Source organism: Crocodylus siamensis, chromosome 4 (genome assembly GCF_052110815.1).
Source record: "Crocodylus siamensis isolate JL-2025a chromosome 4, ASM5211081v1, whole genome shotgun sequence".
NCBI lineage: Eukaryota > Metazoa > Chordata > Crocodylia > Crocodylidae > Crocodylus > Crocodylus siamensis.
In genome coordinates, this window is record NC_143398.1 from 73,835,251 (window position 1) to 73,860,848 (window position 25,598).

Below are 25,598 nucleotides of genomic sequence, written 5' to 3' on the forward strand. Positions count from 1 at the left end.
TTGTGACCCAAAGGAAAGCCTATGGAAGTACTGTTCTTTTTTACTATTTGCTTGAATCTAAACTCGGTCCATTATGAGTTTATTAATGAAAGAGACTAGAAGACAAGATATGGAACTTATCCCAGCAGTTACAAGACACAGATGTTTCAAAGAGGCTGAAACAGGAGGTAATCCAAACTTAGAATGATGCTGTAATGACCAAGTCAGTTATTTCATTTATCCCTAAGGGGGTAATCATTAGTTTTATTTATAAAGTGTGTGTCTTCTCTAGTACTTGCCTCGCTGTTGGAGATTAAAATATACAGAGAAATGGTCCTGCAGGCTGTGCATTGCCTCTGGTTGCCTGTGCGTAGACATGGTGATAAGAGAGCAGGTGCTCTGTTCCAGCAACTTTGACTGCTGCCCAGGAGACACTAGGAGAGCAGGGCAGGAAGAAGCTACTGCTGCGTTATCTCAGAAGAGTAGAGTAGTGTCTCTGATAGAGAAGCCTTACAGCTGCCACATTGGGAAGCCTACACAAAGGACTCTGTGCCTTCTGCTACACACCTGTTCCTCTGGACTGGCACTGGTGCTGCTTCTCAGATCACCTTTCCATGTCTTGGAAGTGTGATATTTTCTTTTCTGCCAGAGTATTTTCTTCTCATTCAAACACCCTTGAGGAAAAAAAAAAATCTATCCTATCCTTCCTTTGTCTCTAGCTTGATTTTACTGTCACACTCCCTCTTGCTTATAAAGTGTCCTTGTGAAAGTTAATTGGTGTTTAATTTATTTTATAATATACAATGAACATAGCCTCCTTTTCCATCTCTCTCTGTGGCAATGACTGTTGCTGCCTGTTGCCTCTAAAGGCTTAAGGCCTATATGAATAATTGTGGTGCCATTACTGTCTTTGCAGTAATTATTGTATGCAGTAGTGTATACAGGTCTGTTAGAAACTGCTGTCTGCATGACTGGGTTGCCTGTGCAGCATGAAGATCTAGCTCCTTCCTGTGGCACTTTATTGCTACTGCATGGGACTTGAAATCCTTACTGCATTCAGACAATTCAGTGCAGCGATCAAACTTGTAAAGCAAATCAGTCCATGTCTCTTCAAAGAATGAACAGCTTGTTTAGGATGTAGATGGGGGGTTGTTCTGTTGTAAGGTAGTGATTCTTTTTCAAGATACAGAATCCTACAAATGCACGGCCAGTGTCATGCTTTTCATCTGACTTGAAGTTCATTTAGCTAAAGCTTGAAGTTTTTATACAAATAATGATTATGGACTGTGAGCACTTGCACCCAAAAGCAAACAGTATTTAATAGGAAACCTTAAGAAAGAGAAAGTAATAAGACAGTACTCAGGTTGTGGAGATCATTGGTCCATAAACTGAAACTGCTCCCTAGAAACGTACCATGCTTGAAAAGGGTTGAGTATATGATCTACAGATTGCTGGCAAGTGCTGTGTAGAGCATAATTTCTATGTATTTCCTTAGGTCTGGCATTGCTTCTACCTATTTGCCATCACTAATTATTTAGATTTTATTGAATTAAATTGAATTTAATTTAAACTGAGAATTAGCGAATGATGTTAGGGGCATTAGCGAATGATGTTAGGGGCATTTCTTGTTAAAAAAACAAATTGTAGAGATTTGGATGTTTCATCTATTTTGTATTTGTCATTTAAAATAGTTTCTTTTCATTAACAAGTAATTGTTCTTATTTGCTCAGTTGGGATTTAGGGATGTGGAATATGGGTTATCATTTACGGCTCTTTTTGTTAAATGAAAAGCATTGGCTTCTGACTTGCTCATAATTTAAATCACTCTAGTTTCAAATTATGCTTCAAATTGTGTACATATTTCCTCTCATGAGATTCACATAATGTCCCAAAGAGCTTTCTGTTTTCTTTATCATACAGCAAGCTGGGTAGAGAGACAGAAGCAACAGTAATACTTAAAAATAACATTTCTACCACAAGCAGCTGTTCCTGCCTGAAAGAGAGTGGATGCTGCCATACACCTGGGATGCATTTGATTTACAGCATTTGCAATATTGCTCTTTAGCACAGTAGGAGCCTTTTTTCAATGTGTGCCCAGCCAATCTCACTGCCTATGTTTAGTTTAATTAAACTGGCTATTCCATTTTTTCCTCTCTAAAGTCTTCCTAAAAAGGAAAGCAAATAAAAATGTTAGAGTTCCATGCAAGAACTTTAATGGCCAGCCAAAGTGAAAAGATGGAACCATTAATAGTTAAGTTAATAGTTTGATGTGCTTGTTCTGCTTCAGGTGTGGGTTTCAGAAGATGCTGTGATTTATAGATTCATTAGATCAGAGCTTTTCACCTTTTGTATCGCTGCTTCAAATCCATATCCTTCGAGACTGATGGTCTGATTCTCTTGTGGACCAGCATACCGCAGAAGGGTGATCACAGGAACTGTCTAGTATAGGATCTAATCTTAATGCTGAATGTTCAGTAATCTTAGTTTGGGCAAAACTTTCGTGAAGAGGACATGACCAGAATCATATGGCAATGCAGTTATTCATGGCTACTGCAGTAGTCTTATCCAAGTATGATAGAGCGGCCTTGAGAGTGTTTGAAATTACGCTGAGCATAGAGAAGGCATGGGGTAGTATCAGAATATGCCAAGGCACTTAGGTAGCATGAAATTGCCTATATCCTCTCTACTCACCCAGAAAACAGGATTTGGTTCTGTAAGTCTCTTTTATCATAAGTTCTTTCCTGGATCACATGAAGTAATAAATAATTTAGTAGTCTCAGTCATGTTCGCAATATGGAGGTGCTGTTGACATGATTGTTGACTGCTTCAGCAGACAATCCAAGCATTTGGAATTCACAAAAACTGAACAGTACTGTTCACTCCTATTATAGATATATGCTGTCTGGGTCAAGATTATGGCATATCTGATCTGTGAGGATTTCAGCTGGAAACCTACTTACTGTCTTCAATCCTGCGGAGAATGGAAAAGGGGAAAGGGTGAACAATGAAACTATTGCTCCTTTGTATTAATTACCCAAGATACAGTTTCTGTTCATAGAGCATCCTACATGATATATCAAAGGAAGAGTGGCTGGTGGTTATCAGTAAGTTATGTATCAGAGCAATACCCCTCCCAGTAAAGGCCCATTGTACCTCATCTGATCTTGAATAGAGTTGACAATTGTTGTAAGGTCCAGACATAATTCAGTTAGCTATTTTCATAGCTATAAGCAACATTGACATAAATGAGACACAGCAGAATATGCTTCTCAATGGTGACATGGGGGAGATCTCTTCAAAAGCAGAAAGCTTCTGTTCTGTGAAAAACAGAGTATTGCAGCTGGATTCTCAAACGTGAGATCTGATTTTTTTGTTTTTAACTAGGTTTGTTCATAAAGCTGTCTGATATATGACTACTGACAAATGATTAAAGAACAGAATAAGGAATCAGAATAGTTCAGCCAGAGCCCCAGCTGTGTTCTGTCTTAAAAAAAATAACCTGAAGAAAAACAAAAATGAAATGGCAGCAAAGCATGTCATCTAACCAAGGTAGAAAAAAAGCATCCACTATAAACTCCCAAAACAAAAATTCTGTTTTTCAGTTTCCCTACTTCTAAAAAGAAATCCACAGGGATGCAAAATCTAAATTTTTCTTTATAAAACATATGGAGATAAAATCACACAGAGGGTGTGATGTACTATTACTACTGCATTTTGGCTAACAGTAGATGTGAAATCTATTTGACGTTTCTCCCGGTTTTCACTTACAGCCCGTAGGATATGTTGAAGTTTCTTCAGTCTAGATTAATTTTAGAGTGGGTATGTGGTAGGACCTCCTGTTTTCTGGGTAAATAATTCAGAATCTTAGTTAAAGCATCTCCTAAGAAAATTATGTAGCAACAAATTGGAGTTTCCCTGTTCTTTTGTGCTAGAACTGAGATATTATAAAGCAGGTATCAGTACACACTTGGCCAAGTGCATCTATTCTGTTCCTTATGGCAATGTGTGAAGTACCAAGATGAAATTCATAACTATATTTGGGTATTGGCGATTGTTTAATTTCCTCTACTCTTAAAGGATAATATGACAAGCAGTTAAAGAATGCAAGGGGAAATCATTTTAACATGAGAAGGCTGTGCCCTAGTTCAAATTGCCATGTTGAATTCTGTTTTACATTGCAAGTAGTTAAATCATCAGAGACTCTGGGACAAAGTTAGGAACACACACATACAGAATTTGTTCTTTTTGTTATCATATTGTTGAGACTCATCCACTATGGCACAGATAACACAGACTCCCTGTATGCCTTGTTAACAGTTAGAGCCTGATCCAGCAGATGAATAGTGCACTGTTAGTGTGTTCAAAGAACAGTGCGGTAAGAGAGGAGACTGTTAAAGGAAATGAGTAAGTTCATTCCAACAAGCAGTTATAAGGAAGCATTAGCAAAGTGAGTGAAACATTAGCAAAGTGATTGTTGGCTCCGGGAAGAGGCATAGCAATGACTAACCCTTGTTAGGTTTTTTGGAACTGCACTGTGCTTAAAGCAGTGTATACCCCAGTTTAACACATTGAAGAGAATAATATTTTAGGAAACATATTGAGCAAATACAGTTGAACAAATAACACACAAGACGACAAAAACAAGTATCATTTCCTTTAAAACAGTAAGCACACTCAGCTTCCCCTGGAAGGTTCTCAGCACCCAGCCCTGGAGTTCTGATCAAAGGTAACAGACTTGTGGTAGCATGAGAATGAAGATGTAGCTATGATGGCCCAGAAATTACGCAAGAGACGAGGTCTTTTTAGGGTGATATCTTTTAGTGGACCAACAATGTAGCTGCAATAAACTTAGACAATGTCTTGCTTCCAAAAGTTTGTCTACTGCAACTACATTGTTGGTCCACTAAAAGATATCACTCTAAAAAGTCCTTGCCTCTAGCATAATAGAATTACAAAATTGTTGACTTGTATTCTCTTGTCTGTCCATTTTGTACTGCCTCTGAGTGCTCTGATTGTACAAGAGGGTTGGTTTGTGTGTTCATGTGCTCTCTTCAAGAAATTATTTTAAGATCAAATATCTAAAGGGCTGATTATTGTCTGATAGTCATAACCTATAAAGACCAAATTCTTTATTTCACTTGACCTTTCCTTCACAGAGCTTAGTCTAAAAAGAATAGAATACATCACCGCAAACACATTCTTATAGTTTCATACATCTGTCATACATGCTTCTCATTTTTTGTGTCTGACTTTGAGCAGTTGGATCCCTAAAAGAATGAGGTGAATGAGAATTGCATTCTAATACCAGGGGGAGGAAAAGAAGAAAGCTGCGGGTCCCTACAGAAAAAGAGGAAATTAAATTGTGCATTCCATCTCCAATGTTTATTGGTTTGGTGTATTGCTTGTCAGTGACTCTTCAATCTTATACTTTTAGACTGTTTGTAAGCAAAGGATCTTCTACTGGACTGTGTCTCCTTCAAATGCTCTAATGTCCTTTTTTGACTTTCAAACCCAACAGTGTAGATCATAAGGGAAGTCTTTGTGGACCTCTGTTGAAGCCTTAACTTGAAAAAACTGACGTATATGACCAGGATCTTTAAAAACTAGTGGTTTTGTTATTTTTTTTGTTGGAAATATGTTAAAAATATCACAAAAAGAAAATGGTGTTTGATTTGGTGGGTAGAGTGTGTTTTTTGAGTTTGAGATGCCTGAAAAAACAGCTGTAGGCATGACAGCTTCACTGGTTGTTTTGTGAGAAGGATAGTTTGAATTGTAGACAAAATTAGGATTGGTAGAGTGGATGGTCTGTGGGTGTGAAGTACAAAAAAGGGAAATGCACAATAAAGTATTTCTATTTGTAATATAACACTTTCACAATGTAACCTTACTGGATATTAAATTATGTATGTTCCATGGGGTCAGTTTCATTGAAGTAGAGGAAATAGTTCGGATGATAGTATAGTAATAGTCTGAGAGATTAGTTTAAAGAAATAAATAAAGTTGAAATCCTAGTAGTCCAGACACCATAATAGTGTGGGTGTAGTATAAGGTTTTATCATCCTGAATTCAGGATGTTCCAAATAAGTGCTAAGATACTCTTTAGAGCATTCTTCATCACCATTTAATCATTCTGTATATGCCATGTATGTTAAAAACACTTTAGAAATATTGAAGAGAGTTTAGCAACATAGTAATGTAGCTATTTTGATTTCTCTGTCTCCCAGATTATTTTGAATGGGTAACACAATAGTGGATGAAATCAGAGTTTATAAATGTGGTGTGTTGTTAGAAGGAGTCTTCTTGGTTAATAAAAACTCAAAGGTTCATGGCAGCGCAGCAACCCATGAGAATTTTATCATCCCATAGCCACTTTCCATAGCCAATCACAGACAAGGGAATAATGTAGCTAACATCATATTCACCTGCCTTTGATGACTCCTCCACAGGCTGTATGACCAAGGCACCCATTTACAGATGGGTCAACTGAGGCCTGAAGCCCTATCAAGATGCCTTAAACACTCTGCTACCCTGCAAGGAGAGGGAGAGCGGGAATCTAGGATCCTATCTAATGGACTTTTATTTTGAATGGAAGGGTTCATTTCCATTTTCTGAATTTCATGTTTAGAATTTTCATATTTTACAGTGGTCAAAATAACTGTGACAATTTTGAACCTATCCTCAGATACGTGATAATAAAGACACTGTATCACACAAATTGTTAAATTATAATCTGCGACACATCCCGTTACCAAGTGGGGAAACATATGTGTGCCTAAAAGTGTTCAGGAGCTCACAGAGTGTGCACTGAAAGTAGCTAGAAGCGTTTGAAGTAGAACTGCTGAGGCACCATAATTTGCCATAATGGAGAAAGGATGATGTTGGTCTTGTGGTTAGGAACAGGACTGGGAATCATACCTGGAGTCTGTTCCAAACTGTGCCATAGTTTCCTGTTTGACGTGAATGAGTACTTCACCAGCAAAATGGGGATCCTGTAGCTTACTTGTCTCTCAAGGGTTCTGTGAGGTTAAATAAATGCAGGCTTGAAAAGTGAACAGGGATTATTGGGTGGAAGATGTGCAAATGTGACATTGTCTTCCGTATATTTTCTTCTAGTGGTGATATGCTAAAAAACAGAGAAAAGGAAAGAAAACCTGTGTATAGAATATTCTTTTATTCAGTTAAGGCCAGAATTGCAACAACATCCCTGATATAACTTCTGCCAGTAGAGGATACTGCAGTAGTTAGATTGGCTGCACCAATCCTTATGCCAACAGTGAAAAGTAAAAGCAGCCAAAAGAACCCAAAAATGGGCATGGCTGGCTGGGAAGGGGTTTTGGGGGAGCTTTGCACAAAACGTCTGTGCAACCTCAAATTGTAGTCAAACCTCCCAAGAAGCTTAGTGTGTCCTGGAACATGGTGGTCTTTGCTGTAATTTCTGCCTCTCAACAGTTTAAGTGAATCTGGTCACTGTGTGTATTCTGCACATCCCCTTCCTGTATATCTACATGGTTTTTAATCTTTATTCTCTAATTTTTCTGGATGCATTTTAACCTTTGGTTGACAAATGCCTTTTTGTGCTGTCAAGTACTCCTGCTGAATAACATGAGTTGATCCAAGCCCACAGTCTCCGACCCATTTTCCTGGAGAACAAACACAACATACTCCTAGAATATGTGCTCTAATTTCAATAGCATGACTACTGTACATTTGTTGCTTTCAGTCTCGTATTTCCACAGTTAGCAGGCTTAACCATAGGTGACAGAGCAAATGAACTGTCTCAGCACAGTGGGAAATTATGATTATTACAGAAAGTGAAATAAAAAGATTGCTGCCTACAGTAACATGAATGACAAACCCAATAAGTTCCTACCAAAGCGTGCACACAAACTGGTGTTATGATTTCCTTTTAAACTCTTCCATTTTTATAAAATTTATGGTGTGTGAGTTGTGGGGGAGGGTGAACCATACATGTGTGCACGCACATGCGTGTGTGCGCATGTTTAGAGAGAGACGAGAGAGGTAGAAATGTAGAGGGAGGTGGAGTTGTGGTAGAAGGGACTGATTTATGGCAGGGGTTTTCTTGATAGTCATAAAGGGAATTTTTGCTTGGTCACAGTAGTGAGTCTGAACCTTCAGGATACAAACTGAATCATTTCAAGTTAAAATTAAACAGAAAATGGCAGGGGGGGAGAGGGTTGACTGTTTTTCTTGAAAAAATAAAAATGTTTAAACAGTTTCCTTTGGTGCTGACTTCTAAAAGCAGAATGTGATCCAGAATAGTTCTCATGTGTAAGCCAACATTTGTCTCAAGAATTTTTATTGTCTTTTTTCTCTCTGCCCTCTCCTTCCTATTCCCCCCTCTGCTCTGCAGATTTACACTGACTGGGCTAACCACTACCTAGCAAAATCTGGGCACAAGAGGCTGATCAAGGATTTGCAACAGGACATTGCAGATGGAGTTCTGCTTGCAGAAATCATCCAGATCATTGGTAAGACCTGTGCTTAAAAAGAAGCAGCATGAGCTTGTTTCCTTGCATCAGGGCTGGGGCTGTGGGGGGACAGAGGTACATAATTCAAGTTGAATGTATTTAATAAGATGATGAATCCTGAATAATACACTTTGACTTGGTCCATGTGTCTCTAATATTTATGTGGTTCATCCTTGTTTTAATTAAAAAATATGCTTATATGAAGATGTTTGGAAGTGGCTGTTTAACCATATTTTAAATGGCCAGAACTATATCTAACACACTTTGAATTGTCACAAATGAATGCTCCATTAAACCATATGTCTCCCATGTGTGCATTTTGCTAGTCGGAGTGGTTCATACTTTCTGGGATGCCTTGAAACTGTATCCTGACCCTGCAAAGACAATTGTGGAAGATTTCATGTCAGCAGTTATTCGTAGGGGCTGAAGAATTAGCAGCAACCTCCTTCGCACTTCCCGTTTTGCATGATTTGGCATGTGGAAGCAACTGTTGCTAACAAGAGTGGTGTTACTGTAGGGCTGTGCTGTACTTAAAAAGGAGCTGTGTGTCAACAAACCCAGGGCATTTCATTGCTTTATCTTTACTATACTTTTTCTAATTTTTCTTCTCTCATTATTTATTCCTGTTTTTTCACTTCATTGTTTTTCCTTAGCAAATGAAAAGGTTGAAGATATCAATGGCTGCCCCAGAAGCCAGTCTCAAATGGTAAGAATAAAATATACTTTTAGTAAATGTTGGTGCCTCTGCTTTTTACTGAGATGATATTTAATAGTAATCTTTCAATTAACTGTCTAATATTGTGCTTAATAGAAACTAACAGAATTGCTGTAGTCTTCCCAGTACTTTTTAACTATGCTTAGTGTTTGTCAGTTCACTTTGGCAGAAGCTAGTGTAGGGTCTCAGGGTAACTCTGCAACTAAACTTCATGACTCAAAGATAGTATATAGTGAACTGCTTTAATAGATCTGCTATTCTCCTGATCATCCAGATAATTTCATTTAACTTCTTTTTTTAAAGGCAGGAAAGCCCCAGAACAAATTTTAAATGGAGTCTTTGTGTCTGAACAACTGGTTTGATGAATGAAGCTTGCCAACTTATTTTTAATATAAGTAGCCTTTGGATTGCCCACTGTGGAGTCCAATTTAGATGCACTGACTCCAAGATTTTCAGAAATAGAACTTTAGGCATATAGCTTTCTGAGCTATCACTGGCAGGCAGTTAAAATAATTATAATACTGTCAGGCAACTAGTCTTATGTGACTGTGATTTAGATGAAGGATTATTACATTTTTTTTACAGTCTTTACTGGTTTAGTAAACTGTAGGCTTAATAAGAGAACTTTCAAAAGTGGCAGGTATAACATCTGAATTACAATAACATCTCTATTTATCCAATGAAATGTTCTGGTATTAAACCATGTTGTCTTTACTGCTCAGTAGACGCAAGCAGAGGATTTTTAACTGTTTATTCAGACACAAACGTTGTGTGAATAAGCTGCAAATGCTCACTGCTGGCAGAGTTTTGGGAGTGACACACTTTTGATGAGGTTGCATGCTAACGAACTGCTGAGACGAGGGTTCTAAATGGAAGTTGGAGATTATCAAAGAAGAAGCTGCATTTATATAACTGTTTCTAGTGAAGGCTATTTTTTCCCTAAAAACTTGAGGAAGAAGAGTTATTGAAATGTTAAGTCAAATTTTAATTACTGAGATTTTTGACCTTTTGAAAAGAAAGCCATAAGAGCAGACAGGATGCTTCTAATTTTCTCTATTTTTAGCTTGCTAACTTTTCATAACATCCATAGTAATGGGATAGCATTTGTATTACAGCAACAGCTCACAGTCCTAGCTGAGATCAACTCCCACTGTGTTAATCAGTACGCAGATAATTATTAAGAGAGGTGTCCCTGCTCTAAAGCGCTTACCTTATACATGGGCAAGACAGTTGTTATGGAAACCAAGGCACAAAGAAGTAAAGCGATTGTTCCCAAGATCAATGGTCCTAGTTGCGGTTTGAAGCCACTCCAGTAGGTCAAACTGTCGTCTTAGTTAGTATTTCATAGCGCTTTAGGTCTGTAGTTCTCAATGAAGCTTGCCATGTTTATTTGGCACTGTTATCCCCATTTTGCAGATGGAAAAACTATGACACTTACATTTTGAGAGGATAAAAGACCACAGGGCTTGCATCTGTTGTTGTGAATACCATGTCTTGCTCTCTCTTTAGAATGTCAGTTTGCCTTATCTTTGGTTTTGTGCCATCATTCAGCTGTTGCTTTACCTCATGTGATGATCACAGTGAGATCTGTTTCCCTTTCCTTCCTTATATCCCAGCACAATGTACAGCTCTTCTCCCTTGTAGCTCCCCACTTTCCCTCTTCAGTTTGTTTCATATTTCTAAGTCAGCTTTCTACATTATTTTCAATAAAAGTACCACAGGGCAACATTTCTAGTATTTCTTTTTACTGGAAATTGTATTTGTTTCCCATAAGGCATAAGTTAGATATAGTAAGACTGATGCATATGTCCACTCTGGCTATTTTGTGTTTTTTACACCACAAAATAGTCAGAAATCATCATAGAGTGACTCCTTTCCATGACTGTAGACACAGGTGGCATGGCCCAGGGCACACTCGTGCTTCTGTAATACACTGCTGCTAGAAATGCTTTTTGAGGCAACTGAGAGCTGTCAGCCACGTGCACTTAGCAGAAATCACACACAGAATTAGACCTTCATACTTTTATTTCTGAATTTTAGAAGTGCTGTGGGTGCTTTGTGGTCTCAGATTGGATTCTCTGAGATTGTCACGTTGGCATTCATTAGTCTTTGAACTTAATGCAAGGATAAGATCTGTACATTTCACCACAATGGAGGTAGATTTTTTTTTCCACCTTCTTCTTACTTCATACTACCTCTTATGGACTCCGGCTCAACCACCTGATTAGCAGGGATCCTAGTTTTCTCTGATAAAAACAATTGCAAGTTCTCTGATAAAACCCCCAAAATCCATGCTTAAAATGAAACCTCTCTCTCTTCATACATACATATATATATATATAGGCATGAATTGAACACAGTGTTTTATTGATATACTTACAATTTTAAAGCAATTTGGAAGCCAACCAGTGCCTCAGTCACTATAATAAAATAAATTCTAAATATGTATAAATTTTGATATTTTATTTTGGGTTTTGTATCATGGAAAATCAGAGCTCCTGCTGCACCCTTAGGTCACAGAACACAGGTCCAGGCCCCAAGCCACAGCCCCCCTGCCCTGTTGGTGCCTATCAACCCCTATTCCCCCCACCCTGCCCCCTGGTCCTGCTGGTGCAGGACACAGGGGCTGTTGCAGCATAGCAGTGTCCAGAGCTCAGCTCCCTCTCCCTCCCTCCACCATAGGCAGCATGGCCAGAGTGGAGCCCATGGGATGGGGTGCAGGCTGTCTGCTGCAGGCTCGGGCAGGAGGGATGGCTCCCCACTGCTGCATACACTCCTGGGGTGTAGGGGGCCACGTGTCCCCCAGATCTGTGTGCTGGGTGGGAGCAGGCTGCCTGTTGTGGGCTCAGGCTCCCTGCCCTGCTGCCCTCCCCCAGGGCTTCCGCAGCCAGTGGGAGGGACCCAGCATGGCAGGGCAGAACGGGGCTGGTCAGGGAAGCTTGTTGCTGCTGTGAGCTCTGCGCTGCCATGGTGATGTGCCCCCTGCCCTCCCTGCAGCCATAAGGGCCACTGCCCCCCGCCCCTGCTGCTGCCTCCACTGCTGAGTGGGCAGGGGGCACATCGCCATGGTGGTGTGGAGCTCACAGTGGCAATGAGCTTCCCCATCAAGCCCTGCTCTGCCCTGCCATGCTGGGTCTCACCCACTGGGCTGTGGAGGCCCTGGGGGAGGGCAGCAGGGTGGGAGCCTGAGCCCACAGCAGCCCGCATCCACTCCCACTCCACACACAGATTTGTGGGTCACAGGTCCCCCATAGCCCCCTCCCTCAGGATTGAGTGCAGCAGAGGGGAGCTGGCCCCACTCCCCCTCCCCACCCCCCAGTACACTGCCGGCAGCCCTGTCCCGCTCTCCTCTGGCATTCCAGCCCCAGGCCCTAAGCCCCATGCCCTGCCTGGCTGGACAGCCCTGCCCAATTCCCTCCTTCCCTTCCTATGAGGGCCTTAATACCCCCCACCCCCTTACCTGCCATAGCTGCTCTCCAGGATGCCTGGCAACCTCATGGGTACACGTGCACAAGGCGCCCTCCTGCCAGACCACGTTCCTCCTGCTCCCCCCAGTCTCTTGCAGGATGAAACTCTGCAGATAGCTCTTTACGAAAACCGTGCGTTTCTCTGTTAAAATGACAAAAAGCTGTTTTTCTCAGGTAAAGGGGGAAATCCACGTTTTTTCTGATTTTTTTTTTTTTCCCCCATGGGAAGTGGAAAACCCTGCTGATCAGTTTACTCTGACTTGCGCTGAGAAAGCTATTTTAGATTTGCTGATTTCCTCCAATGAACAGAGAATTTCAAATTAAATGAATTTTCAGTAACCAGAAGTGGAAATCCTATGTTTGCTTTTAAAGGATGGCTGACAAGTGCTGAGTCTACATTCTGTATGCCTTTTTTTCAAAGTGCATTTATGTGGTCTTGTCAAGTGCACTGGCTTATTATATTTTCCATTAGCTTTCCTCAGCAGTGTAATGGAGTGGTCTAGCCCATTCTCCCATTCTTTCTATTTCAACAAACAATTCAAATAGTTGGAATCTGGAGAAAAATAAAGTGCAATCGTTTACACAATCTTGTTTGAAGCTAATTTATATTTCTTTCAAAATACGGACCAAAAATGTAAGGTATCTAACTAACTTTTTTGTCATAGTAATATCCTGTATGTTTTTTCAATGGTGTTTGGGTATTTGGAGAATCCATCAGAGAAAACCTTTCAGGGTTTATCCAAACTCACTAATTTTGCTTCTCTGCAGAGGTTTTTATCAGCATGAGGCATACAAATGAGCTTCTTACCCAATAAGAGTTACCCAATAACAGTCATCTGTTCCTCTGAATCCAAGAAGTATTTTTCCAACTTTGGAATTCTGAGTTGAAGAGAGACTTTCCCTCAAATCAAACCACAGCACTAATGTAAATGTATTTGCTAGGCTCAGAGAAAATTAAGAAGGACAAAAGTTCTCTCAGATGTGTCTCTCCATAGAAACATTCTGAATGTCATACAAAAAATGCAGCTTTTTGAACTCCAGAAATTTTCCCTCTTCCCTTCTTTCTGTTATCCATCCTGGCAAATTTATGAGATCTACGATTTGATGTTTCTGTTTTTAGGAGTACCATCATCATAACATTCTCTCAGTATTTTATTCCTGGTATTTATACTTACTTAGAAAAATGACAGCATTTCATCCTCTTTTACTCTGCATTTGTCAAAGAAACAAAGTTCAGAACAGAAAATGTTCTATGGCTCATTCAGTAAAGGGCTGTGATTTATGGATCTCAAGAATCTTATCTTTTTTTTTCTTTCCCAAAAGCTGTAGTAACCCATTGTTTTTATGTCCTAATCTTACAAAGGGATATTTTCCATTCATGCCATGTCATGAGCATATAATCTTCCCATATGAAGTTTTCTAAAAGCAAATATGATCTTGAGAGTGCAGATATAGATAGGATATTCCATCCTGATCAGTAAGCACTCAAAATATAACTTATGTCCACCATTAGTCATTGTGCCAGCAGCAATTCCTAATTAACCAGAAACAAAAGAAACCCCTTTTTAGTGTTGTCTTTGGCTGTTGTCCATCTTGAAAGTGAGTTTTAGGATACCACCTCTATAGCCAGAAGTCACATTTTAAAATGCTCTGTTAACATGGAAGAGAATTTAAAAACATATTCCTTCAAACTCTTATACATAACAATAATTTCCTCATCAAAAAGAGCAAGAACTTTCTTTAGAAATTTAAGAGAAGCAAAAAGATTGCAGTGAAGAAGCAACATGTGGTTGATTGAACATGTGTTTGGAGCACAGTTATCTGGCCCTCTGTAGTATTTCATATTGAACACCAAATGTTCACATTTCACAGTGAAACAACTGCTCATTATTTAGTATATACAAACTGCAGGAAGAAACCAACAACAACCAAAAAGTAGCTTCATAGTTGGGATGTGAAGTGGGTTTTAATGTCTTTTTATTATGGTCCAAAGAGTAGAGAAAGTGAGATTCTTTAGTCTTTCTTCATGGGGATGTTAAAAAAAAATGCTGGAAGACCTCCAGTTTTCTGTCTCTAAATGGATCAGATCAAACACATAGAAGGAGCACATGGCATCTGATTAGATCCCTCCTGGAGGCCTCAGTGACCATTCAAATGATTCCTCAAAGTCTTAGACTGAAAATTAGGGCTGTGCAAAGCTTCGGTCCCTGATTCAGTTCAGCAGAGATTTGGCCCGATTTGGTAGCCGAATCTCTGAATCTGAATCGAATCAGAGGACCCTTTAATCTCTCTGAATTGAATTGGAACCCTCCGAATCTATTTGGAGAGATTTGGAAAGATTTAGAGATTTGGACGTAGGGACAGCTTTAACTATTTTTTTTACATACCTCTAGGTATCTGGGGCTTTTGAATGCTAAGATGCCAGGGCACATGGAGTGTCCCACAGAAGCATGGGGAGCTCCCCAGCATGCTCAGCAGCAGAGCTGGAGGTGGACCAGAAGCAGTTCTGGTCCACTTCTGGGGCTGCCAGGAAGTGTGTGGGGGATCCCCCTCATGCCCACCTGGCTTGGCAACTGGTGCTTCCTGAGTCTGGGGGGCACCCGGGGTTACCCTGTGGCCAATTGCTGAGCTGGAGGGGCACGGGGGCGCATACACACACACCCCAGCAGACTCAGAAGTAGACCAGAAGTACTTCCAGTCTACTTCCAGGTTCTCTATCAAGCATGTGGAGGCCCCCCTGCACTTCTTTGAGACACTCTATGCACCCCAGCATTGCAGCGATAGAAAGCCATGCCTGCTACCTCAAGCGATGTAGAAAAAAAACTTTTAAAGCTGTGTCTATGTCTAAATCGCTGATTCTCTGAATCAGCATGAAATCTTCGGCCGAATCAAATCGGGGACAGTGATCCAAATCAATGAATCGAATCACTGTCCCTGATTCGGGCCAATTCTGAATCCAAATCGAATAGGGCCTGCTTCGCACACCCCTACTGAAAATCCTTTTTACAGTGACATTTGCAATGTTGCCACTTGATATTGCAAATCCTTCCCAAAGCTCTAGAGAACTAACATTTTCACCTCAGCTCATGCAGTCTTTGCTTTTACCAATTTCTTTCAATATAAGCCAGGCAAACAAAATTACAGAATTATAGTACTTCTTTTTCATTTTTGGTTCACCTGCAGAGACTTGTTATTGCCTTTAGTTTAGATGTTTCTTTCCTTCTTTGCAGTTGGGTCTTGTTACTTCCTGGGTGCATCTAGATGAGACACTTACTGTGCAGTAGCTTGTTACTACTGTGCAGTAACGTCACTAGGCATGAACTGTGACGGAATACTACTATGCAGTAGTAATGAGCTACTGTGAAGTAAGTGTCACTAGGTAACTGCTGGGACACTGCTGCACAGTAATCCTAGTTACTATGCAGTCATTTAGTACTTGGTTATGGAAATACTAAATGAAGGTGCAGTAACAACTGCACAGTGGGCATGTTGCATAGACACAGCCCCTGTGAATTTTGTCAAGATGACTAGATGGCCATATGTGAGTGTTTCCCTACCTGTAATTTTTACTTTTTCATAAAAAAGCATAAAACAAGAGCCTAGCCCTATAGTAAGTCTTGTAATAAGTAAATAGAGGAGATTTAGTTTTAGTTATCCTGGACTTCTTCATGACTTTAATATTTTCTACAAGTGTATGTGATTTCAATCTTGGAGGTAGTTTTCTGGGGTTAAAATACAGGTTTGCTGCAGTCCAACTGAAGGAGTCTAAATTTAACTAAGATGGTACGTCATGCTTGCGTTCTGATTCTGAGTAAGTGTTAAGGGTTGAAGTGGATAAGCAGTTGCATATACACTCTCAATACAGTGCTGTAGTTAAGTGAGCTAACATAATCCTTGGCTATGTGAGTAGAGGATTATGCTGTGGAAGTTGTTATCACTATATATGGCATTAAAGGAGGCCACTACTGGAAGTGTGTGTTCAATTCTGGTATCAACACCTAAAAAACCATGTTGACTAACTGGAAAGGTTTCAAAAACAGAACTCTAAGAATGGCTTGGAAAACAGTCAATGGGTGTAGCTTATCAGAAGGGAAGGTAGAGACTTGTTTTGCCTTATCCCAAGTAAGGATAGATTTCTGATAGTAGAGGACATTTAAATCTAGGAGACAAAGGGCAATAATATGTAAAGATTAGAAACTGAAATGAGAAATAATGTATAAATTCTTATGAATTTAATTAACCCCCAGATCAATTTACCAATGAAAGTGGCAGATTTACTGTCACTGAAAGTTTTAAAATCAGGATAGAACAGTGATTCTCAATCATGGTGCCATGATATCCTTTAAAGGGTGAAACCGAGTGACATGCAATATTAGCATTGTCAGGTTTCAAACACCTACATATGATTCACAGAATAAACATAGAGATTTCAAATAGGAATCAGTGTAAAAAACATAGTGATGTTTTGTGGTCCTTCTGGGTTATTTGCAGCAGAAGAATTTTTTTTTTTTCACAGTAAAAAAATAAGTGAAAGCTAAGAGCTCTTGTTTTCCAGTTGTGGGGCATGACTCTGTGAGGGCTGCCCTGAGTATAAAAAGGCTATAAAGGTAGACTTTTTTTCTAAATGGTATGATTCAGCACAACAAGTAGTTTATGGATTAGCTGAAAGAACTACTAGTCTCTCATGTAGGAGACAGATGGTAAGAAGTTCACTTTTCACCCACAATCTATGAAAGAAAGTGAATCTGTCTAACTAACTACTTGTTCCACTGAATCATACCATTTAGAAAAAAAGTCTGGCTTTTCAACCATTTCAACCTTTCCCCTATTTTTCTTACAGTGAAATTATCAAGATTAACCCATGAGTTGTGTCCAAACCAAGAGATGTCACCCAATGTGAGAAATTATAAATTACCATTTAGGAAACAAATCCTTTCTTAATGGGGAGGCAGTCACTAAATAGTCTGTATTCCCTACGTATAGTTTGATGTTAACATCTGGCATTTATAGCAAATGCTGGGTGCAAAATTGAGTTATTCTTCTGTCAAATTTAGAAGAAGTGTCCTTGGCATAAGAACACTGGTGAGTCTGTGCCAGAAGTGATGCAACGAACAGGCTGCAGGGTAACACTCCTCCATATTCAGGAACACGTTAAACCAGGGAAAAATATTATCACTGATGCAGTAGGGCTTGCACTCTTTAAAAATTGTTTGTGAACACCATTTACATTTTGTTTGAACATGTAAAATCTGAAAATAGTGGTTCCAGTATGCTCCCTAGCACTGTACATGAAACTGTGGTTCTCATTAAATGGACACTGTCAAGGCTGGTAAGCCTGAAGCTATATCATTCAATGTTGTTTTCATTTGTAACTGCCTGCCTGCTGGCTCTGTTCTTTTCAGCTTGCATAGTATTGAAATTTAAAAGGATATTGTGCTCTTGCCAGGTCAAGAAAAACAGAATCTGCACAGAGATCAAAGCAAGATATCCATGTCCTGCTATGCAGCATATATACCAAGGAAAAACTCTGAGAAGATGAGAACTTCTCTATATTGCAGCCTTCGGTTTTGATGGGATTATAGCAAAAATGGTTCTGGTTCATTTTGAAAAGCATAATTAGTTAGAGTAAGGATACAAAAGGTCCAATCCCTACATATCCTGTGAAGTTAGTGATAGCAATTCCAGGTATCATTTTAACATATTAACACAGTTCCAATTCAGTTCCTCCATTAAAATATATTTTTCTCTGAAATGGTTTATACTCTGAAATTTTTCTTCCAGTGTGTTATCATGAGTAATAAAAGCTCATGGACCATTTCTTTAGTGACATCTATTGAATGTCCTTGTATTTATACTGTGCCATAGGTGATTCTTGAGCATGCCTATTATAGCTGATGAATTTGCATAGGGCTACATGGTGACCTATATATGTACACAAAATGCCAAAGTAAAGGTTTCTCCCTCAGCCATGTTAGACCTGAAGTGCTAACAGGAGTGAAAGGCAATAGAAATGTAAGTTGGTTGCTACAGTATGGAGGTATGACCAAATAACTAAAAGGCACATACATATCTGCCAAGTGAAATGGTGCAGGCAGTTTCCACAGAGGTGTAACAAGCATTTTTTTGTGCCCTGGGCAGCAGTGTCAGTTGGGATGGTGGTAGTGGCAACCACTAATCTTGCTCTTCTTCTAAGTCAGCCCTGCTTGTGCACTCCTAGTTACACTGCTGACTTTTAGAAGAAATACATTGTAAGACCTATATATTTTTCCCAGATGATTTTCTCAACTGCAGAAAAAGGCCACTAGGTTTAGCTGGTTTACATGTATTTTTTTTTTTAAAAAAACATATTGGAACTTTGAAATGCATGCTGCTTAAAATGTAACTGGAAGCATGTGAAAAGGAATCACTCTCAAGCTCTCAGGTCTTGTTCAAACAAGACAGTTTCCTCTGTCCACTTCGATACTTACATGGTGTCCAGAACCATCATATTTGAGCATGTTCTTCCTTCTATTTCTTAGAAGCCATTGCTTTTAAATAATGCCTTTGGATATCACTGACAGAAGTATTTTGAGAGCTCATCTTCAAAATTATTATGTAGTAGCCCATATAATTTTTTCTATGGATATTGTCCAGACAAAAAAACTAAGGGAAGGTGGGAAAGTTTCAGTAGTAGTATATGCTGACTTCACTTGATAAAGAGGGTGGTTAGAATATATTTGGAGACCTATCTATGGTTCTTTCTGCCCACTCCACTTGTAATGAAAAACACACACACACTTACTTTATAAAAGGAACTTCTGAATGTTTAGTTCTCTCAATTTCAAAGTTTCTTTTTTAATTCTCATCATTATTATTTTATTTTATGTATTTGTATTGCTATGGCACCTAGCAATTTTAGTTGGACACTAGAGCCTTCTCATACTAAGGCCTGATGCAACACAAAACAAAATGATTGTCTATATTGGGTACCTGGGACTTCATAATTTAAGACAAGAAACACTAGGCAGGGAAGCACAAGAAAACAATGAGACAATATTGGTCAGCATTAGAGGCAGTACTGTTACATACTATTGGTCTAATCTTTGTTCCAGTTTTGTAGACGTTACAGTAAAGAAGAGAATAAGACAGTTGAAGGAAAAAAATGAGGTAGTTTTGGGTTTTTTAGGGCGAGTTCTTCCCAGGTGTTTCAGGCAGCGCTGGAAAAAACTCAAAGGTAGAAAGATCTAGTACATTGGCAGTGAAGCTGGAGCTGAATAGAGATGGGAGTCAATTTTTCTGTAATGGATGAGTAATGCTAGGTAGCATAAGATAGACTGGGAAGGGCTTTGAAAGTAAAGATAAGAGACTTAGAGAAGAATGTTATTAGAGTGAAGCATAGAGTTGGAGGATATTCAGTGCAACAGACTCAGAAAGTCTTCTTTATGATAGCATTTGGGGATGCGTATGATAGGGGCAGGGTCGAATTTGTCAAGGCTGAATTTGAAAGGGATGTCATAGTAATCAAAATGTGGAAAATAAGAACTTGGATGAGAAAATTTTAGACATATAGTTATCTTAGATATGGTATGTAGAAGGAATTTGTAAGATTTAAGATATAATCTGGATCTGAAGACCTAGAAGGAGGTGTGAAATGAAGAATATAGATTTAGCTCTGTCACTAGTAACAGAGCTAAATGACAGACAGTATGATGGTATCCACCACTGTTGAGGAGGGGGCTGGTGAAGACGGTTTTGGGGGGGGAGTGTTTTAGAAGTGTGTTTTACCTGTGTTGTTTGAATTGGCAGTTAGACGTGCACAAGGAGATATCAGAGAGACAGCTCGAGGTTTTTGTTTGAATAGGAGCATCAGATCAGAAAGAGAAGATCTGTGATGCATCAACATAGAGATTCTAGTTGACTTTGTGTTTGCAGTTGAGATTACTTCAAGAAAAAGTGTAGAGGAAGAAGTGGGAGGATCACAGACAGATCCCCATGAGACTTTTGGAGAAAGTTGGAAGAGGGATGAATATGATTCTTCAGAGGATAACAATAGTAAAAAGAAAGGGTGGAGTTAGGGGAGCCAAAGATGACAAGACTTCCAGAAAAAGAGCATGGGCAGCTGTGTCAAAGGTGACTGAAAAGTCAAGGAGGATAAGGATGGCATAATGGTTCTGCGTCTTTGGTAGAAAGAGATCAGTAGAGACTTTGGTGAAAGTAGGTTCAATGGAGTGCAAGGAGAGGAACTCCAGACAGAGTTGGAAACAGCATGCTCAAATAGCTTAGCCATGGAAAGGAAAACAGATATGGTGTTAGTTTGAGAAGCAGGTAGGATCCAGGTATTTCTTTAAAAAAGGAAGAGACTTGTGTGAAAAGAGCCAGAGGTAGTTTGAGGGGTTGCAGTGAAGGTAATCAAGGAACTAAAGGTGCATTTAAGGGAGATCAGGAGAGGGACTGGAATGAAATAACCAGGGCAAGCAGAGAAGAAGGAGAATTGTAGAAGGAAAAGGGGGCAGGAAAGGCGAGTGTATTCTTGCTTGTATGATGTGATGACTTTCCTGGTTTTGTTTCATTATTAGAACTCTCTATTCTGGACTGAAACAAGGAGTTCTTCTTGCGCCCAAATTAGATCTGCAGACATTAAAAGAACCACAGGATTTCTGACAATGCCCCTTCACAGAGCAACTCAGAGTTATTCATTCACACCAGTCAGTGAGCTCCGTATTCCTTTGAACCGCTTACATTTGACTGTGTGATGTCACAGCAGATGCCCAGCAGGATCACATCCTGGCTCTCATCATTCTGTGCTGGAAAAGAGCACTGTTCAGTAAAAAGGAAGGACACACACTGATTAGATTCTTTGTTTCAGTTTATGAATTGCTTGTCATTTTAATGCATTGATTCACATGTGTATAAGTCACCAGCACTCTAATGAAAAAGTCACGTCACAACAATATTTCTTTATGTCTGTTGTATCGGCTTTAGGAAATATCTAAGGAAAATGGCAAAAGCACTCTTACTTGAATATCCTTTGCAGCTTTTGTAGGTTAAGTTCAGGTCATTCACCAGGGGCTCTCAGCATTCCTTATAGTTAGTGAGCTCCTGGTATGTGACCCTCCCACCCGTCTCTATTTCAGGGAATCCCTGAATGGGGATTCTGCTCAACCCTCTATTCTCCCTCCCCTCATATCAGGTTCAGTATTTTTACCTCATGCTATGTGCTCTGTGCACATCCTTCTCATTTTGCTCTTCAGAGCCCAAGTCCTCTCATTTCCCTTTCTGGCATACCAGGGTCACTGCTGTTGGATGTTCTTTAGGCTTTTCATTCCTCCTCTTGACATACCACAGTCCTCCATTCTCTTCCCCATGCTAGTAGCTCTGTGCAGATCTCATTTCTACTTCCCCCAGAGCCTTGTTCCTTCCTTATCCCTATAGAAGAAGTTCTCTGTGCTCCCTAGTCTTCTCACACCCCTTTCCCATCTTTTCCCCATGCTCCCTTTCTTTTCCCCCATCATTAGCAACTCTTTTTTCCTGCCTCATTATCCATTACCACACCGAGCTGTGCAATCACCTGCTTGCATGGAGGTCCCTGAGTTTTGCCCTGCCAGGATTTCAGGATACAAATTGGGCACTCAAGTCTGTGTTAAACACGTTTTTGCCCTTGAATTGGATTTAAATGCTAAAGAACTTATTGTAATAATTGACCCCACAGTGCAAAACACAACTAAGTTATGCAAAAATATATTTAATCTGACTTAATCCAGCTGTATGACAGGCTAGTTATCACAAAGGCTTTTTATTTCAGAAGTATTTACTAATTCCTCTCCATGTAAGAGCTTTTGATCAAGTTCTTTAAAATATTAACCCAGTCTTTATGCAACTTGGCTGTACACATTTACTGTGACCTAACATTGCACAAGATCTTGATTCGAGTTAGAATACACCAGTTATGATGTTCTTTTAAAATACTATACATTATGTATTAGTTTTTGCTGCCATATTTTGAAGAATGTTGGCCTGAGTAGGTAGTGGGGACAAATGTTCAGCTGGTGTGAAGTCAGACTGTGCCCATTTATACTACTTGAAGATCTGGTTTAATATCTGTAAGTAAATTAGGTGAGGCTAGGCTTGAGTCGGTCAGAGGCGGGGTTCAAGTTTTTATTTGATAATACCAAAATCCCACAAGCTGATCACATTACTTTGAAGTGTAGAAATTGAACCAGATTAGCTATTCTTCTGACATTTTGACCACTTCTAGTATTTCAATAACCACAGGCTACTGATGTTAGCAATTCTTAAGATCCATCCAAATGAGAATCAGAAATGACTCTCCTTCCAAATATTGACTAGGCCTGAAATTCATGGTATAGAGGCAGGTTCAAGTCTAGTGAATTGAACCTGAGCACTTTTCCTGTATACCAAATGTGGATGAACTTGAAATCCTAGTAACAGTCTTTGCCTCTTATTTGAAATAACAGGAATGTTTAGGTTTGTAATGTTCTCTGACTTGAACATTCTTCAGATTTTTGAGTTTTCAAATTAAGGTCTGGAAACACAATGAAAGCAAACTTTCCCCATGAGATTCCTGATGCTTCTGGTTTGTCCTTAGGGAAGGAAATATAACAAGAACCTCTTATATCACAGGATTTTGATGCTTCATAGTACAGGCCTATTTCTGTGTGGTTGAACATGTAGAGTTCTGAGTGTTCTGATGGCACATGCAGCTAGAAGTCTAAGTTCCTAGATTTGTGAATTGATTAATGCTTCATGTCCTTGACTCACTGGGCATCTTTACACATGTTCTGGGGTGGGGCAGGGGTGCTTCAATTAGAGTGGCTCTTAGGAGCCGCTTTAATTAAGGCACTCACAGCATCATGTGTATTCAGTATCTAATGCTTCAAAATGGTTGTGAGGGTGTTTTATCTAAAGCTCATTTAATGAGCTTTAGTTAAAGCCCCTTCCACCATTTTGAAGCATGGGGGTGCTGAATACATGTGACACAAAGGCTGCTGGAGCATTCTAATTAGAATGCTCCAGCAGACTCGAGTAATCAAGGTGCCCAGGAAGACTGGAGGAGCATTCATTAGCTTGCTGAGCTATAATTGCAACTCTGCTAGCCAGTTTATACATACAGAAACTGCAAGTATTTATGGAAATATTAGTGCTGAGATGTCCCCACAATTTTACACATAAATCTGGGGCTCTGTTAGGATCTCTAAGCATGAAATTTTCTTTGGAACAATCACATACATGGTATATACATTGGCAAAACTGAAGTCATGACCCACAAAAGGGCAGGAAATTCTATTATTCAATTATACTTCTTTAAGTGCAAAGATGTCTGGATAACTATTTCAAAATTTTTTATCTTCATATACCAGGGACAAGATAAGTAAACAGAGTCCTGACTACAAATCTAGTCTTTATATATTGTGACTCCCAGGCCCTAATCACTTTTTGTTGCTCTGAACTGGCACCCCGCCCCACCCCGGAACATGTGTAAAGATGCCCAGTGAGTCAAGGACCTGAAGCATTAATCAAACTGTCCACATCCTTCTGGAAGTGTGGGGCCCAAAACTGGGCCCTGTCCTCTAAGTGAGGTCTCACTAGGGCTGAATAGAGCAGAAGAATCATTTCCCTCAATTTGCACTACTCCTGTTGGTACAATCAGTAATGCTCTTAGCTTTGTTTATTTTTGCAACAAGAGCCCATGGTTGGCATATTAGCTAGGGACAGACATTCAAAAAGCCTGAATTGATTCAATCTTTGTAGGTTAGTCTAACCTGGCTAGGCTAAACCAGTTTGTAACTGCACAGACATCCCCTCTGGACTGAAAAAATGCAGGTACATGGCTGCAGTGGCTCAGGCTAGAAGCCAGGGGGTGCTAGAGCAGCCCTCCCTTCCCTTCCACTGTGCTGAACTGAGGAGGGTGTGGCCAGGCTCCAGGAGAATGCTGTGACCATCTCAGAAGGGAATTGATAACAAGTGTTTATCATCTTTAACTCAGTGTTTATCACCCCATTAAGAAAACAACAGAGGGACATTACCAGGTATTTGTTGAGTCTGCCTTTGTCCCATTTGCCACAGCACAGACCATAGCCAGCATGTGGTCTGCTAGCTAATGCTGTGTGTCTGTGTGAAGCAGAGGGGATGGCAGAATCCCTACTTAGAGGTGTGTTGGGGGGGGGGAGCAGAAGCCAGGCAGATGCCTGCAGTCACTGCTGGAGCTGCATCCAGGGAGCAGAGAGGAGGGGCCAGCCCTGTTGAGCAGAGAGCCCCGCCCAGCCCAGAGAACATGCCAGTATATTGGGGGAGTCTGAACAAGGAACTGTTGGACCTCATTAGACTCAAATGAGAAGCTACACCAGCTGGAAAACAGGAAACATCACCAAGAGTACTACTCAGCACTCACCCACACCTGTAGGGAGTGGTCCAGAAAAGCCAAGGCACAAACTGAGCTCAGGCTAGCTACAGGGATCAAGGACAACAGAAAGTCCTTCTTTAGACATGTAGGAGGTCAGAAAAAGAACCAAGATAGCATTGGGCCCCTGTGAAATCAAATGAGGCAGCTGACATCTGACGCCCAAGAAAAGGCCAATCTCCTAAATTACTTTTTTGCATCAGTTTTTCACCCTCCCAAGGGGACCACACTGTCAGAAAGGACACAAACCATCCTGGGAGGGGGTGGCGGGCCCAAAATTTATGTGGATTAGGTAAGGGAACACCTTGAGAAACTGGACATTCACAAGTCTGTGGGCCCAGACAGAATGCACCTGAGAGTCTTGAAGGAGCTGGCAGACATCATTGCACCCCCCTTGGCAAAGATATCTGAAAATTCGTGGCACTCGTGCAAGGTCCCAGAAGACTGGAAAAGAGCCAATGTGGTCCCTATCTTCAAGAAAGGGAGGAGGGATAACCCAGGGAATTATAGACCAGCCAGTCTGACATCCATCCCTGGAAAAATCCTGGAGA

At 40.2% G+C, this 25,598-nt stretch overlaps 1 protein-coding gene across 6 annotated transcripts in view; it reads left to right on the plus strand.

Annotated features, from left to right (window-relative positions):
• Window positions 1-25,598, plus strand: part of NAV3 (neuron navigator 3) — an 890,338-nt gene that overhangs the window by 619,988 nt on the left and 244,752 nt on the right. For all 6 annotated transcript variants that reach the window (XM_090042583.1, XM_090042584.1, XM_090042579.1 and 3 more), the window contains 2 exons: window positions 8,351-8,468; window positions 9,122-9,174. In XM_090042583.1, the coding sequence (XP_089898709.1) occupies window positions 8,351-8,468; window positions 9,122-9,174 (171 nt within the window). The remainder of the gene's footprint in view (window positions 1-8,350; window positions 8,469-9,121; window positions 9,175-25,598) is intronic.